General features: G+C 45.2%; 1 protein-coding gene across 1 annotated transcript in view; it reads right to left on the minus strand.

Moving 5' to 3' along the window:
- LOC124803252 (ankyrin repeat domain-containing protein 65-like) overlaps positions 1-15,657 on the minus strand; it is a 53,964-nt gene that overhangs the window by 4,343 nt on the left and 33,964 nt on the right. The window contains exons 5-6 of the mRNA XM_047264434.1: positions 12,020-12,513; positions 5,442-5,623 (exon numbers count right to left, since the gene is read on the minus strand). Of these exons, the coding sequence (XP_047120390.1) occupies positions 5,442-5,623; positions 12,020-12,513 (676 nt within the window). The remainder of the gene's footprint in view (positions 1-5,441; positions 5,624-12,019; positions 12,514-15,657) is intronic.

The raw sequence follows: 15,657 nt of genomic DNA on the forward strand, positions 1-15,657 counted from the left end.
CTCATGACTTTTTCATCCCATTTTACGTTCTGAATTACTCGTTGAATATTGTCATACACTTTGTCTGTCTCTTCATCTTTGGCTTGTGACGTGTATACCTCAACTACTATTGTCGGTGTCAGTCTGCTGTCGATTCTGATAAGAACAGCCCTATCCCTGAACAGCTCACAGTAACTGACTCCATGACCTATTTTCTTATTCATAAGGAATCCCCCCCATGAACCATGGACCTTGCCGTTGGTGGGGAGGCTTGCGTGCCTCAGCGATACAGATAGCCGTACCGTAGGTGCAACCACAACGGAGGGGTATCTGTTGAGAGGCCAGACAAACGTGTGGTTCCTGAAGAGGGGCAGCAGCCTTTTCAGTAGTTGCAAGGGCAACAGTCTGGATGATTGACTGATCTGGCCTTGTAACAATAACCAAAACGGCCTTGCTGTGCTGGTACTGCGAACGGCTGAAAGCAAGGGGAAACTACAGCCGTAATTTTTCCCGAGGGCATGCAGCTTTACTGTATGATTACATGATGATGGCGTCCTCTTGGGTAAAATATTCCGGAGGTAAAATAGTCCCCCATTCGGATCTCCGGGCGGGGACTACTCAAGAGGATGTCGTTATCAGGAGAAATTCATGGAGAAGAAATAAAAACTTTGAGGTTCGCCGATGACATTGTAATTCTGTCAGAGACAGCAAAGGACTTGGAAGAGCAGTTGAATGGAATGGACAGTGTCTTGAAAGGAGGATATAAGATGAACATCAACAAAAGCAAAACAAGGATAATGGAATGTAGTCTAATTAAGTCGGGTGATGCTGAGGGAATTAGATTAGGAAATGAGGCACTTAAAGTAGTAAAGGAGTTTTGCTATTTGGGGAGCAAAATAACTGATGATGGTCGAAGTAGAGAGGATATAAAATGTAGGCTGGCAATGGCAAGGAAAGCGTTTCTGAAGAAGAGAAATTTGTTAACATCCAGTATTGATTTAAGTGTCAGGAAGTCATTTCTGAAAGTATTCGTATGGAGTGTAGCCATGTATGGAAGTGAAACATGGACGATAAATAGTTTGGACAAGAAGAGAATAGAAGCTTTCGAAATGTGGTGCTACAGAAGAATGCAGAAGATTAGATGGGTAGATCACATAACGAATGAGGAAGTATTGAATAGGATTGGGGAGAAGAGAAGTTTGTGGCACAACTTGACCAGAAGAAGGGATCGGTTGGTAGGACATGTTCTGAGGCATCAAGGGATCACCAATTTAGTATTGGAGGGCAGCGTTAAGGGGAAAAATCGTAGAGGGAGACCAAGAGATGAATACACAAAGCAGATTCAGAAGGATGTAGGTTGCAGTAGGTACTGGGAGATGAAAAAGCTTGCACAGGATAGAGTAGCATGGAGAGCTGCATCAAACCAGTCTCAGGACTGAAGACCACAACAACAACAACAAGGAATCCTACTCTCGTTATACCATTTTCTGCTGATGCTGGGATTACCCTGTACTCATTCGACGCAAGTCCTTGGGTTTCTTCCATTTCACCTCACTGACTTCCACTATATTTGGACTGAGTCTTTTCATTTTCCTTTCAGATTTTGTAGCTTCCCCACCACGTTCAAGCATACGATATTCCACGCCCCGACTCGGGAACGTTATCCTGTAACTGGTTATTCAGTCTGTTTCTCATGGTGACATCGCCCATGGCAGTCCCCTCCCGCAGATCTAAATGGGGATTAGAGCGGAATCTTTTGCCATCGGAGGGATCATCGTAACTATTTCAGTTACAGGCCACATTTCCTGTGGATGAACATTACACATCTTTAATGCATTGGTTTCCATTTCCTCTTGTCGTTGATCATTGCTGATTCTCCCGCCTTGTAGAGGCCGTTTCCCACCCCAAGGTCAAGAGAGTGCCCTGAACTTCTGTCCACACCTCCGCCTTGTTTGACAAAGCCGTTGGCTGAAAGAAGGCCGCTGCTTATGCCGAACGTCTTCGGCCGCCATTGCTGGTGACTTTTACTCAAAATGTAAGTGGCAGCGGTGTTCGAACCCGCAATCCAAGACGTTTTGAATACTAATCAAAGAGCCTTTATTTCTTATTTTCTTCGTGATTGTTCGTTGCATTTCGTTTGGACGACTTCATTGGAGACCCGTTTAAGTTCACCGTTCATTCGTTTACTCAGGTTTTTTTTTTTTTTTTTTAACTACACAGGGCAGCCAGGCCTCTAACCGAACACGCTGAGCTACTCTGCCGGCAATCCCGAGACAACGAGTTCAATCGACCTTCTGAAACATCCCACAAGTTTTCCATTAGGCTGAGGTCTCAGACCAGACCATTTAAAGAAATACCAAAATATTTTATTGCAGCAGTCGACGAATGCACTTTCTCAAGTTCTGTTGTCCTGAAAATACAGGATAATACAGGACTGTTCTTCTTTTCTCAGAACAGGAAGCTTTCAGACGTGTCCCTCTCTTTCGGCATTTAGCTTTTTCTTAAGCGCGGTAGGGAGACCACACACAAACGATGAAAGTAGCCTCCAATACTCTACTACCACCTCCGTACTTCGCTGATGGAGCTGCACATTATCGCAGGTGAGCCCTTGCATCGGTTTGTCACTGTACACCGCCTCAAGCATCGATTAGCATTAATCAGACACCTGTGTGCCTTATAAGGAGCAGACAGACAATGGTCCCGCATTCCTTTTAACTCCCTGCGCACAATTATTGTGTTACGGGAACTGCTGGTACCGCTTTGCAAATAACGAGAGATTCCATCTGCTGATTTCATGCGATCTTTCACTACCACCCTCCGTAATGTTCCGTCTGTGTCCGTTCGCACATGACGTCTGCCTGATTTTGGTTTACTTTTGGTTGTTCTTTCCCGTTTCCGCTTCATAATCACATCACCAACAGTCGACGTGGGCAGTTTTAGAAGGACTGAAATATCCCTCATGGATATCAAGTAACTAGTCCACACTGGAAGTGACTGAGCTCGCCTGAACGAACATTTTAGCTGTTACCGCTGCTCTACTGAGAACACGACACTCCCCACTGCTTTTCATTCTGGCAGGTCCGCCTTTCATGAGTTGCAGTGGTCAGTTCCGTATGAAGAAGGGATGTCCATATACTTTTAACCAGGGAGCGTATGGTACCCCTATGAGGAAAGCCTAAAAGCAGAAATCGACTGTACAGAAAAAAGGCAGTGCGAATGATCAAAGTATTCTTTGTGTAGTAAAAGAGAGTGATAAAAATGTGATAAGATCTCAAGTCGTAGGTACTCCTCGAGAGCCACTAAAACCTGCAGACTACAGGGCACCTCTTTCAGGGTAGAAACTACGGATGCTGTCCAGCTCACTAAGTATCGAAGATCATGTAGTTGCGTTGATGACATTCGGGAAATAAGATTCTGAACAGAGGTGTAGGAGCAGTCTCTACTACCTCGCTCTGGCCTTGAATAAAATGCGGAGGTAGCTCACTGTATTTTGTGTATGTGATATTCCACAGCGGCTAAGTGTATGAATAAAGAAGACATGGCCGTCTCTAAGTTGCAATGTTGCTATAGTTGTTCAATGACTAATTTCAATAATATTGTCATCTTCTGTTGTTGTTGTTGTGGTCTTCAGTCCAGTGACTGGTTTGATGCAGCTCTCCATGCTACTCTATCCTGTGCAAGCTGCTTCATCTCCCGGTACGTACTGCAACCTACATCCTTCAGAACCTGTTTAGTATATTCATCTCTTGGTCTCCCTCTACGATTTTTACCCTCCACGCTGCCCTCCAATAGTAAATTGGTGATCCCTTGATGCCTCAGAACATGTGCTACCAACCGGTCCCTTCTTCTAGTCAAGTTGTGCCACAAACTCCTCTTCTCCCCAATTTTATTCAGTACCTCCTCATTAGTTGTGTGATCTACCCATCAAATCCCACCGAGCGAGGTGGCGCAGTGGTTAGACACTGGACTCGCATTTGGGAGGACGACGGTTCAATCCCGCGTCCGGCCATCCTGATTTAGGTTTTCCGTGATTTCCCTAAATCACTCCAGGCAAATGCCGGGATGGTTCCTCTGAAAGGGCACGGCCGACTTCCTTCCCCATCCTTCCCTAATCCGATGAGACCGATGACCACGCTGTCTGGTCTCCTTCCCCAAACAACCAACCAACCATCAAATCCTCAGCATTCTTCTGTAGCACCACATTTTGAAAGCTTCTATTCTCTTCTTGTCCAAGCTATTTATCGTCCATGTTTCACTTCCATACATGGCTACACTCCATACAAATACTTTCAGAAACAACTTTCTGACACTTAAATCTATACTCGATGTTCACAAATTTCTCTTGTTCAGAAACGCATTCCTTGCGATTGCCAGTCTACATTTTATATCCTCTCTACTTCGACCATCATCATTTATTTTTCTCCCCAAATAGCAAAACTCCTTTACTACTTTAAGTGTCTCATTTCCTAATCTAATTCCCTCAGCGTCACCCGACTTAATTCGACTACATTCCATTATCCTCGTTTTGCTTTTGTTGATGTTCATCTTACATCCTCCTTTCAAGACACTGTCGATTCCGTTCAACTGCTCTTCCAAGTCCTTTGCTGTCTCTGACAGAATTACAATGTCATCGGCGAACCTCTAAGTTTTTATTTCTTTTCCATGGATTTTAATACCTACTCTGTATTTTTCTTTTGTTTCCTTTACTGCTTGCTCAATATACAGATTGAATAACATCGGCGAGAGGCTACAACCCTGTCTCTCTCCCTTCCCAACCACTGCTTCCCTTTCACGCCCCTCGACTCTTATAACTGCCATCTGGTTTCTGTACAAATTGTAAATAGCCTTTCGCTCCCTGTATTTTACCCCTGCCACCTTCAGAAATTGAAAGAGAGTATTCCAGTCACCATTGTCAAAAGCTTTCTCTAAGTCTACAAATGCTAGAAACGTAGGCTTGCCTTTTCTTAATCTAGCTTCTAAGATAAGCCGTAGGGTCAGTGTTGCCTCACGTGTTCCAACATTTCTACGGAATCCAAACTGATCTTCCCCGAGGTCGGTTTCTACCAGTTTTTCCCTTCTAGCAAACGTAATTATATCATACTAGCTTGACAGGCCGAGCCATTGCTACCATACGCAATGGAAATTAGTCAGCCACGAACAAAGAAAATCATACTGCAACTAGGTATCGCTCGTGTGTTCTTCTTCCAAACCTTAATGTGTTGCACCGTAGAAACTCCCTTCCGCCATGCATCTCACAGCGAAATGCAGGGTTCATGGTAGAATCACCGGCGCTGTTAGCGCACATTAAGAGATTGGTGTTGGGCGGGTGAGGCCAGCACTTGCACAACGGTTCATTGCAACATCGAGGTGGATGATGGGTGTGGTCACCTAAGATATGCGTGATAATCGCCCTGGAGCCGCAGTATCCTGAGATAAGCTGAGCCGCAGAGCACACAGCTCACCTGCCCCGGCGTCGACGAGCACGCGGGCGACGGCCACGTGTCCCTCTGCGGCCGCCACGTGCAGCGGCGTCCTCTGGAACAGCGGCTCCCGCCGGTCCACGGACCCGCCGGCCCCAAGCAGCAGGCGGGCCACCTCAGCCTGGTCCCATTCGGCCGCGCGGTGCAGACTCGTCATGCCGAACCTGCGCATCATGGCCACCATCGCTACTGCTCGTATGTCAAGTACACAAGCGGCAAGACGCAGTCAATACTTTCGCTGTGCAGTGCCGATGGTACTGTTACCGACGACTGTGCCGCTAAAGCGGAGTTATTGTACGCAGTTTTCCAAAATTCCTTCACCAGGGAAGACGAATGGAATATTCCTGAATTCGAAACACGAACAGCTGCTAGCATGAGTGTCTTAGGAATAATCCATCGAACTACAGACCTATATCATTGACGTCGATCTGCAGTAAGGTTTTCGAGCATATACTGTACTCAAACTTTATGAATCACCTCGAAGGGAACGATCTATTGGTACGTAATCAGCATGGTTTCAGAAAGCATCGTTCTTGTGCAACGCAATTAGCTCTTTATTCGCACGAAGTAATGGCCGCTATCGACAGGGGATCTCTAGTTGATTCCGTATTTCTAGATTTCCGGAAAGCTTTTGACACCGTTCCTCACAAGCGACTTCTAATCAAGCTGCGGGCCTATGGGGTACCGTCTCAGTTGTGCGACTGGATTCGTGATTTCCTGTCAGTAAGGTCGCAGTTCGTAGTAATAGACGGCAAATCATCGAGTAAAACTGAAGTGATATCAAGTGTTCCCCAGGGAAGCATCCTGGGACCACTGCTGTTCCTGATGTATATAAATGACCGGGGTGACAATCTGAGCAGTTCTCTTAGGATGTTCGCAGATGATGCTGTAATTTACAGTCTAGTAAGGTCATCCGAAGACCAGTATCAGTTGCAAAGCGATTTAGAAAAGATTGCTGTATGGTGTGGCAGGTGGCAGTTGACGCTAAATAACGAAAAGTGTGAGGTGATCCACATGAGTTCCAAAAGAAATCCGTTGGAATTTGATTACTCGATAGATAGTACAGTTCTCAAGGCTGTCAATTCAACTAAGCACCTGGGTGTTAAAATTACGAACAACTTCAGTTGGAAACACCACATAGATAATATTGTGGGGAAGGCGAGCCAAAGGTTGCGTTTCATTGGCAGGACACTTAGAAGATGCAACAAGTCTACTAAAGAGAGAGCTTACACTACACTCGTTCGTCCTCTGTTAGAATATTGCTGCGCGGTGTGGGATCCTTACCAGGTGGGATTGACGGAGGACATTGAAAGGGTGCAAAAAAGGGCAACTCGTTTTGTATTATCACGTAATAGGGGAGAGAGTGTGGCAGATGTGATACGCGAGTTGGGATGGAAGTCATTAAAGCAAAGGCGTTTTTCGTCGCGGAGAGATCTATTTACGTAATTTCAGCCACCAACTTTCTCTTCCGAATCCGAAAATATTTTGCTGAGCCCAACCTACACAGGTAGGAATGATCATCAAAATAAAATAAGAGAAATCAGCGCACGAGCGGAAAGGTTTGGGTGTTCGTTTTTCCCGCGCGCTGTTCGGGAGTGGAATGATTGTGGTTCAATGAACCCTCTAACAAGCACTTAAATGTGAATTGCAGAGAAATCATGTAGATGTAGATGTAGATGTAGATGTAGAATGGAAGCCTTCTTCTTATTAATATTTTTCTCCTAATACTTCTGTTACAGACGACTTCTGTTACAGAAGACTAAGGAATTTAGTTAATAAAGAAGCTAGGAAAGCAAAAGAACGCTTTCTTGAAGAAATGTGCAGAGAATGTGTAGAGAAAAAAATGGCTGACATCGAAATAAGTGTCCAAGGAACAGAAAAGCAACCGAAATCACTCAACAGAGGAAAGTCTACTGGACCTGGCGGGATACCAATTCGATTCTACACAGAGTACGCGAAAGAACTTGCCCCCCTTCTAACAGACGTGTACCGCAAGTCTCTAGAGGAACGGAGGGTTCCAAATGATTGGAAAAGAGCACAGATAGTCCCAGTCTTCAAAAAGGGTCGTCGAGCAGATGCGCAAAACTATAGACCTATATCTCTGACGTCGATCTGTTGTTGAATTTTAGAACATGTTTTTTGCTCACGTATCATGTCGTTTCTGGAAACCCAGAATCTGCTCTGTAGGAATCAACATGGATTCCGGAAACAGTGATCGTATGAGATCCAACTCGTTTTATTTGTTCATGAGACCCAGAAAATATTAGATACAGGCTCCCAGGTAGATGCCATTTTCCTTGACTTCCGGAAGGCATTCGATACAGTTCCGCACTGTCGCCTGATAAACAAAGTAAGAGCCTACGGAATATCAGACCAGCTGTGTGGCTGGATAGAAGAGTTTTTAGCGAACAGAACACAGCATATTGTTCTCAATGGAGAGACGTCTACAGACGTTAAAGTAACCTCTGGAATGCCACAGGGGAGTGTTACGGGACCACTGCTTTTCACAATATATATAAATGACCTAGTAGATAGTGTCGGAAGTTCCGCGCGGCTTTTCGGGGATGATGCTGTAGTATCCAGAGAAGTTGCAGCATTAGAAAATTGTAGCGAAATGCAGGAAGACCTGCAGCAGATAGGCACTTGGTGCAGGGAGTGGCAACCGACCCATAACATAGACAAATGTAATGTATTGCGAATACATATAAAGAAGGCTCCTTTATTGTATGATTATATGATAGCGGAACAAACACTGGTAGCAGTTACTTCTGTAAAATATCTTGGAGTATGCATGCGGAACGATTTGAAGTGGAATGATCATATAAAATTAATTGTTGGTAAGGCGGGTACCAGGTTGAGATTCATTGGGAGAGTCCTTAGAAAATGTAGTCCATCAACAAAGGAGGTGGCTTACAAAACACTCGGTCGACCTATACTTGAGTATTGCTCATCAGTGTGGGATCCATACCAGGTCGGGTTGACGGAGGAGATTGAGAAGATCCAAAGTAGAGCGGCGCGTTTCGTCACAGGGTTATCTGGTAAGCGTGATAGCGTTACGGAGATGTTTAGCAAACTCAAGTGGCTGACTCTGCAAGAGAGGCGCTCTGCATCGCGGTGTAGCTTGCTGTCCAGGTTTTGAGAGGGTGCGTTTCTGGATGAGGTATCGAATACATTGCTTCCTCCTACTTATACCTCCCGAGGAAATCACGAATGTAAAATTAGAGACATTCGAGCGCTCACGGAGGCTTTCCGGCAGTCGTTCTTCCCGCGAACCATACGCGACTGGAACAGGAAAGGGAGGTAATGACAATGGCTCGTAAAGTGACCACCGCCACACACTGTTGGGTGGCTTGCGGAGTATAAATGTAGATGTAGATGTAGAAGTGGAAGAAAATATGCAAAACGGTAGAACTGATTTAGCCTACAGAACAGCAAATCAGTTTTTTAACAAACGTAAAACAACGCTCTCAGGCGCAATAGAAAATAAAGAGGGGAAAACGCTGTTTGGTGAAGACGTGGTGAAGAGATGGAAAGAATACATAGAGGAGTTGTATGCCGGAACACCTCTTTCGGAGGAAGTAATAGGAAGAGAAGAGCAAGCAGACGAAGATGAAAAGGGAGATGACATTCTGCAAGAAGAATTTGACAGAGCTCTAAAAGAACTATGGGACAACAAAGCAACGGGTATTGAGGACATCCCTGCAGAACTAATAAGAAATACTGGTGACGGCATGAAAATGGTGCTGTTTAAACTTATTAGATCCATCTATAACACAGGAGAAATACCGACAGACTTCCAGAAACGTGTCATTGTTCGTATACCAAAGAAGGCAGCAGCTACAAAATGCGAACAGGAGAGATAGCGACAGACTTCCAGAAATTTATCATTGTTCCTGTAGCAGAGAGGGCAGCAGCTACAAAATGTGAACAGTACCGAACTCAAAGCCTAATATCACATGCATCAAAAATTCTCATACAAATAGTTCTGAAGAGAATTGAAGAGAAGGTGAAGGATATGCTGAGTGAAGATCAGTTTGGTTTCAGAAGTAGATTGGGAACCGAGAGGCAATTCTGGCATTGAGACTCGTTATCGAAAATCAATTACAGAAAAATAAACCAACTTATAATGCCTTTGTAGACATGGAAAATGCATTTTATAACGTTATCTGGCAAGAGATGTTCAGAGTACTGAGGAAAAGCGGAATAAAGTACAAAGACATCCGTGTGATACTCAGTTTCTATAAGAATGAGGTGGCAGTGATTAGCAACTGTCACCATGAACAAGAACCAAATATTAGGAAAGGGGTAAGGCAAGGATGTGCTCTCTCTCGTCTAATATTCAACGCTTACATCCGGGAAGCTATAAACCAAGTTCGAGAAATTACTGAGGTGGGGATCAAAATTAATTGGCAGAAGACAGACATGCTACGTTATGCAGGTGATATTGCTATTGTCACAGAGACAAAAGAAGATCTAGAGGAAGTAATCAGAACAATGGAAAAAATTCTATGCAATCTGTACGGAATGAGAATAAATAAGAAAAAGACTTAAAGTGATGGTATGCAGTACAGGAGCAAGATATGAACCTCTGAGAATGAGAATTGGAAGAGAGGAGCTGGAAGTGATAGAGGAATTTACTTACCTGGGAAGAAAAATCACAAGAGATGGAAGAAGGCGGAAAGAAAATGCGACCGGAATACAAAAGGACAAAATTGCATTTAATCGGAGAAGAAATTTACTCACGAGCAACAACATGTCTTAAAATAAGGAAACGTATCATACAAGGTTTCGTTTGGAGTGTGGCCCTATGCGGATGTGAAACTTGGACAATTGGAAGAGAAGAGAGAAGACGGCTAGAGGCCCTGGAGATGTGGTGCTATAGAAGGATGATGAAGATCAGCTGAAGAGACAAAGTAACAAATGAAGAGGTTCTTAGAAGAGTACAGGAAACTAGATCTCTGTGGAGGCACATCCAAACAAGAAGAGACAAACTTGTGGGGCCGCGCGGGATTAGCCGAGCGGTCTGAGGCGCTGCAGTCATGGACTGTGCGGATGGTCCCGACGGAGGTTCGAGTCCTCCCTCGGGAATGGGTGTGTGTGTTTGTCCTTAGGGTAATTTAGGTTATGTAGTGTGTAAGCTTAGGGACTGATTACCTTATCAGTTAAGTGCCATAAGATTTCTCACACATTTTTGAACAAACTTGTGGGGCACATCCTACGACACAACGACATCATTGGATCAATAGCAGAAGGAGCTATCGAGGGAAGGAATCGGCGGCGGCGACCAAGGATATCATACGCGCACCAGATCATGAATGATGTTGGCTGTAACACATACGTGGAAATGAAGAGGAAGGCAGACAAGAGGGGAATGGCGCTCTGCTGCAAACCAACCTCTGGGTTGAACACCAAAAGGAAAGAAGACTTCTGTTACACTAAGACGGCAGTCAATATTGCTCTGTGTATTACATTCGCTTGCCAACACTCTGCCTTCTTTGAATACACTGACGGAAAAACTGCAGCACCAAGAAATAATCTAGAGTAATGAAATTTCGTGAATATATTTGTCTAGGTAATATATTTAAATGATTATCATTTTTAGATCACAGGTTGATGTAAGCGATATAAGTCATTGCAGATCAGAAATGCTGGTGCGTTAATAACAAGTGTAACTGCCAAAATGTTGGATGCTAGCATGACAACGTGCGTGCATTCTACCATACAGGTGCCGAATGTCAGTTTGTGGGAAGGAGTTCCATGCCTGTTGCACTTCACCGGTAAGTACAGGGACGGTTAATACTGGTTGTGGGCGATGCTTGAGCTCGTGTTTGATTGGAGACTGATCTTGTGATAGAGCAGGCCAAGTCAACATGACACCACCTTGTAGCGCACGTAGTGTTAAGACGGTGGTATGGGGACGAGCGTTATCCTGTTGCAGAAAACACTCTATAATTCTGTTCGCGAATGCCAGCAAAGCAGATCGAATCTCCACACTGACTCACAGATTTGCAGGCAACGTGCCTGGGATAACCGCGAGAGTGCTCCTGCCTTTATACAAAATCACACCCTCGATCATAACCCCAGATGTAGATGCAGTGCGTCTAGGCCGAAGACAGGTTGATTACAGGTGACCATCTGGCCTGCTGTTAACCAACACATGGCGGTCAGTGGCTACGAGGCAGGACAGGCTCTCATCAGGAAATACAACACAGCTCAACGTTCACATCGCATCCCAACGAGTTCTCGTCAGACACCAGTGACAGCGCTAGTGGTGGTGGTTTTCGTTCAGTGGAATGCACGGTATAGTGCTCCAGGCACGGAGCTGTCCATCAAGTAACCGATTTGTAACAGTTCATTGTGTCACTGTGGTGCAAACTGCTGCTCGAATTGCTGGTGCAGACGCAGTACGATGCGCCAGAGCCATACGCCGGACACAACGGTCTTCCAGAGCTCTGTCTTCTTGCCACCGTACATGCCCGTGACCACCGCTGCTAGCAGTAGTGTACAGTAGATAAATTCCGGACAAGTATTTCAGTAATATCAAGGAAGGAGAGACTCACCTGTCTTCCGCGTCGGGGTCGGCGCCGGCGGAGAGCAGCGCCCGAAGCGCCGCCTGGTGGCCGCCCTCGGTGGCGAGGTGCAGCGCCGTCTGCCCCCAGCGGCCGTCCTTGGCGTCGGGGGCGGCGTCGCTAGCGGAGAGCAGCTCTCGCGCGGCGCCGGCCCAGCCCCTGTCGGCGGCGCGGTGCAGCGGCGTCTGCCCCCAGCGCCAGTCGGCGGCGGAGGAGGCGGCGCCCGCCCCCAGCAGCAGGCGCACCGCCGCGGAGTAGCCCGCCTCCGCCGCCAGGTAGAGCGGCGTGCGCCCCAGGCGGTCACGCGGGTCCGTCCCGGAGGCGTCGAGCAGCAGGCGCACCACCTCGTAGTGGCCGGCGGCGGCGGCGCCGTGCAACGGCGTCCACCCATCCGCGTCCGCCGCCCCCGCGTCGGCGCCCGCCTCCAGCAGCGCCTCCGCAGTGCTCACGTGTCCGCCGGCCGCGGCGCGGTGCAGCGGCGTCGCCTGCCACAACAGCGGCTTCTTTGGGACCAATTGGTCTGTACACGGAGGGCAAGCTAAGTTCCGTGGTCGCATATCGAGTTGTCTACACCGTCAGATTGTGAGGGGGTCGGTAAGAGTGAAGTCCTCTGTGTGCATAGCTGAGAGTCGTGCAATACCAACCGGCTGCTGCTGTGATCTCACTTTCCGCCCCCAAATGGTGGAAGAGTGCAGTGAGCAGAAGCAAATTTGTGTAACCCCGTGCACTGCAGTCGAATATCTCTTCAGTGCTTTGTCCGCTCTGAGTGCTTGATGGTGTTGCTGTAGCTCCTAGCGCAGGGAATAATTTTGAGGGTAGGTGCTCCTTTTTAGGATAAGTGATTCATTTCACTGATATATCTCGGTTATCTATATTATGTGAGGAATAACATCCACAAAATATTTCATGATAATTTCTTTAAAAGAACGTACAATATGTCTAGATCCATCTTCGTGTTTGTCGTGCAGTACTGGTTACCCGACTGTCGTTCAGTGTTGGCCAAAAGTAATATAAGTTTTTAAATTATGTTTCCTTCTTCTTACTTCCACTCAAATTGGAAAGGTGGAAAATGGGAAAAGAGTAAATGGAAAATAAACTGAAGAGTGCACGGAAATGACTGCGAACAATTTTATGTGTAACGAAAGGACCGCGCGGCAGGAGCTTAAGCGTTTTTAACTATTAGAAAAGAAAAAGATCGTCATCGAAGAGTCGATATTAAAAACATCAAAAATACAAACTAAAATATAGTTGAAGAAAGCTGAACTTAAGTCGGGTGCTGCAAAATAAAATAAACACGCGAAGGGTGGCCATCGAAAACTAATTATAATGCGAGGAAAAAAACTGGAATTTACTGGAGATAAAGGGTTAAGAGCAGGGACTGAAAAGTGCATGATGTGTTTGGAGTTATTTGAAGAAGACTGAGTGCTGTGTACTAAGTGCATAAACTAAACTAAACTCCTTCTGAGCAGGCCTTATTTTCTAGGAGCACTTCTGAGAAAATTTAGAGAACCAGCAATTGAAGCCGGTTGCCGATCGATTCTACGGCCGGCAACGTACATTTCGCGTAAGGACCACGAAGATAAAATAAGAGAAATCAGGGTTCGTAAGAAGGCGTATGTGCTATTTACGAGTGGAATAGGAAAGGATATGGCTAGTTGTGGTACAGGGTACCTTCCATCACGCACCATACGGCTCATGGAGTATATGTAGACCCTCTCATCGACACCGAGGTCGTCTGGACGAAACACTAGCTCGGACTGGTCGTAGTTAGAGACGAGAAGCAACCGTGCCGTTTTCGAAGAAACGATCCCCCACTGCAGAGATGACTGCTTTTACTGCAAGTGTGGTTGTGTAAGTTTTGAGATTACATTACAAATCTTACTACTTGTGAAGGAAATTAAGGTAGACGGACAGTGGAGGCAGATGAGATAAGGAAACAGAGGACTTGGGGAGAGCGAAGAGCAAGAAAGGAAAGCCTAGGTAGATGGGGCTGAAGACGGGAAAGGTTAGGAGGAAGATGGTAGAGCTGAGAATCAAATTAGACAGGGGAACCAGAGGTAGAGAGAGAAGAGAAATTTTGGGGTCTAAGGAAAGGTAGAGCAGGGGCAGCATGTATAAGGGAGTAGAGCAACGATCATTAACAAGGGTTGAAAACAGTCAGCAGTATACAGAGCTCTCGAAACGCCACAGCAAATTTAGCCACAATTCTTCTATTCATATTGCAGTAACTTTGTTATTGTTCTAAGAGAGCTGTTGACATCTGTTAACGATGCGTGCAACCATACCTTAAAGGGAACGATGAAATCACATGTAAATCATATGTTTATCATATTGACTCTTCTCTAAAATCAAGGAAGCTGCAGCTATGGCCATAATTATTCTTTGCTTCAATTGCTCAAGACGACTTTTTGCTGAGACAACTTCAAATAACACTTCCTTCAATTAGTGTAACTCAGACATTAATCCATAACGGTTCATCGAACTTCACACTGTGTTCTATACAAATTCAGATACAAAGATTGGCCCCCTAAATTTCTCGGTAGATAAGTATTGAAACTACGAGTACACTTTAATAAATGCTGTCCCACATTTCCGATGCAGTGAAACGTTCAAAATGGTTCAAATGGGTCTGAGAACTATGGGACTTAACATCTGAGGTCATCAGTCCCCTAGAACTTAGAACTACTTAAACCTAACTAACCTAAGGACATCACACACATCCATACCCGAGGCAGGATTCGAACCTGCAACCGTAGCGGTCGCGCGGTGCACTGAAACCTTAGAAACCAAGTATTTCAATAAGAGGAAAGCCAGTTTTATTTTTCAGTGTTGACTTTGTTTTCCCCATGTCCGAATTTCGTCTTTGATCGAGCAAAAGCAAGGGACAGGACACTGGACTCACTTTTTTGGGCATTCTCATCCATGTGTAGTCGTACTGATTTCTTTTCTCCGTATTTCATCCAAGACTACAAGGTGAGTGCTGCACCTATTCCTTTGTATAGGTCTTAGCAGACTTTCTCCGACAATCTTTTGTATCTAATTCTCGTCTTTGATTAATCAGTTTCCTGATACTGGATTGAGAACAGTGTCGTTTCATAATTTCTGTTCCATTTAATTAGGGGAACGCTAATGAGGTCTCACGATATGATTAAACTTATAATTACATTTGGTAATTGTTAACAGCCGTTAATACTCCCATGAATATCTCTGCAGAAAGAAACGTCTTTTGCAAAATGTAACTTACTTAGTGAATTTTGATTGTCGTCCAAGTAATTACAGTATTTTAACCATCGTTAGAGGAGGTTAGCGAGCAGCGGGTGCGCAATGAGATTTCGAGAAACAAATATCGATACTCTACATATCCACGATAAATTAGCGGAGGGTTAATACCACTGCGGTATGGATATTAAGACGGAAAATGCACTTTTACTTTTATGTAAAATTCCCGTTTGAAATTATCTAGTTATACATAAATCGTTGAAACTGACACAAAGAAATTTATCTTCTTTTACGTAAGACGCTGAGAATTCAGTCGCCTGCGGATACTGGAGATATGGCTTGTCACTTAAGATATTACAAATGACGAATTCGTCACCTGAATTACACAAGGAAATCTGTGTGATTGGCGA

Source organism: Schistocerca piceifrons, chromosome 6 (assembly GCF_021461385.2).
Source record: "Schistocerca piceifrons isolate TAMUIC-IGC-003096 chromosome 6, iqSchPice1.1, whole genome shotgun sequence".
Taxonomy (NCBI): domain Eukaryota; kingdom Metazoa; phylum Arthropoda; class Insecta; order Orthoptera; family Acrididae; genus Schistocerca; species Schistocerca piceifrons.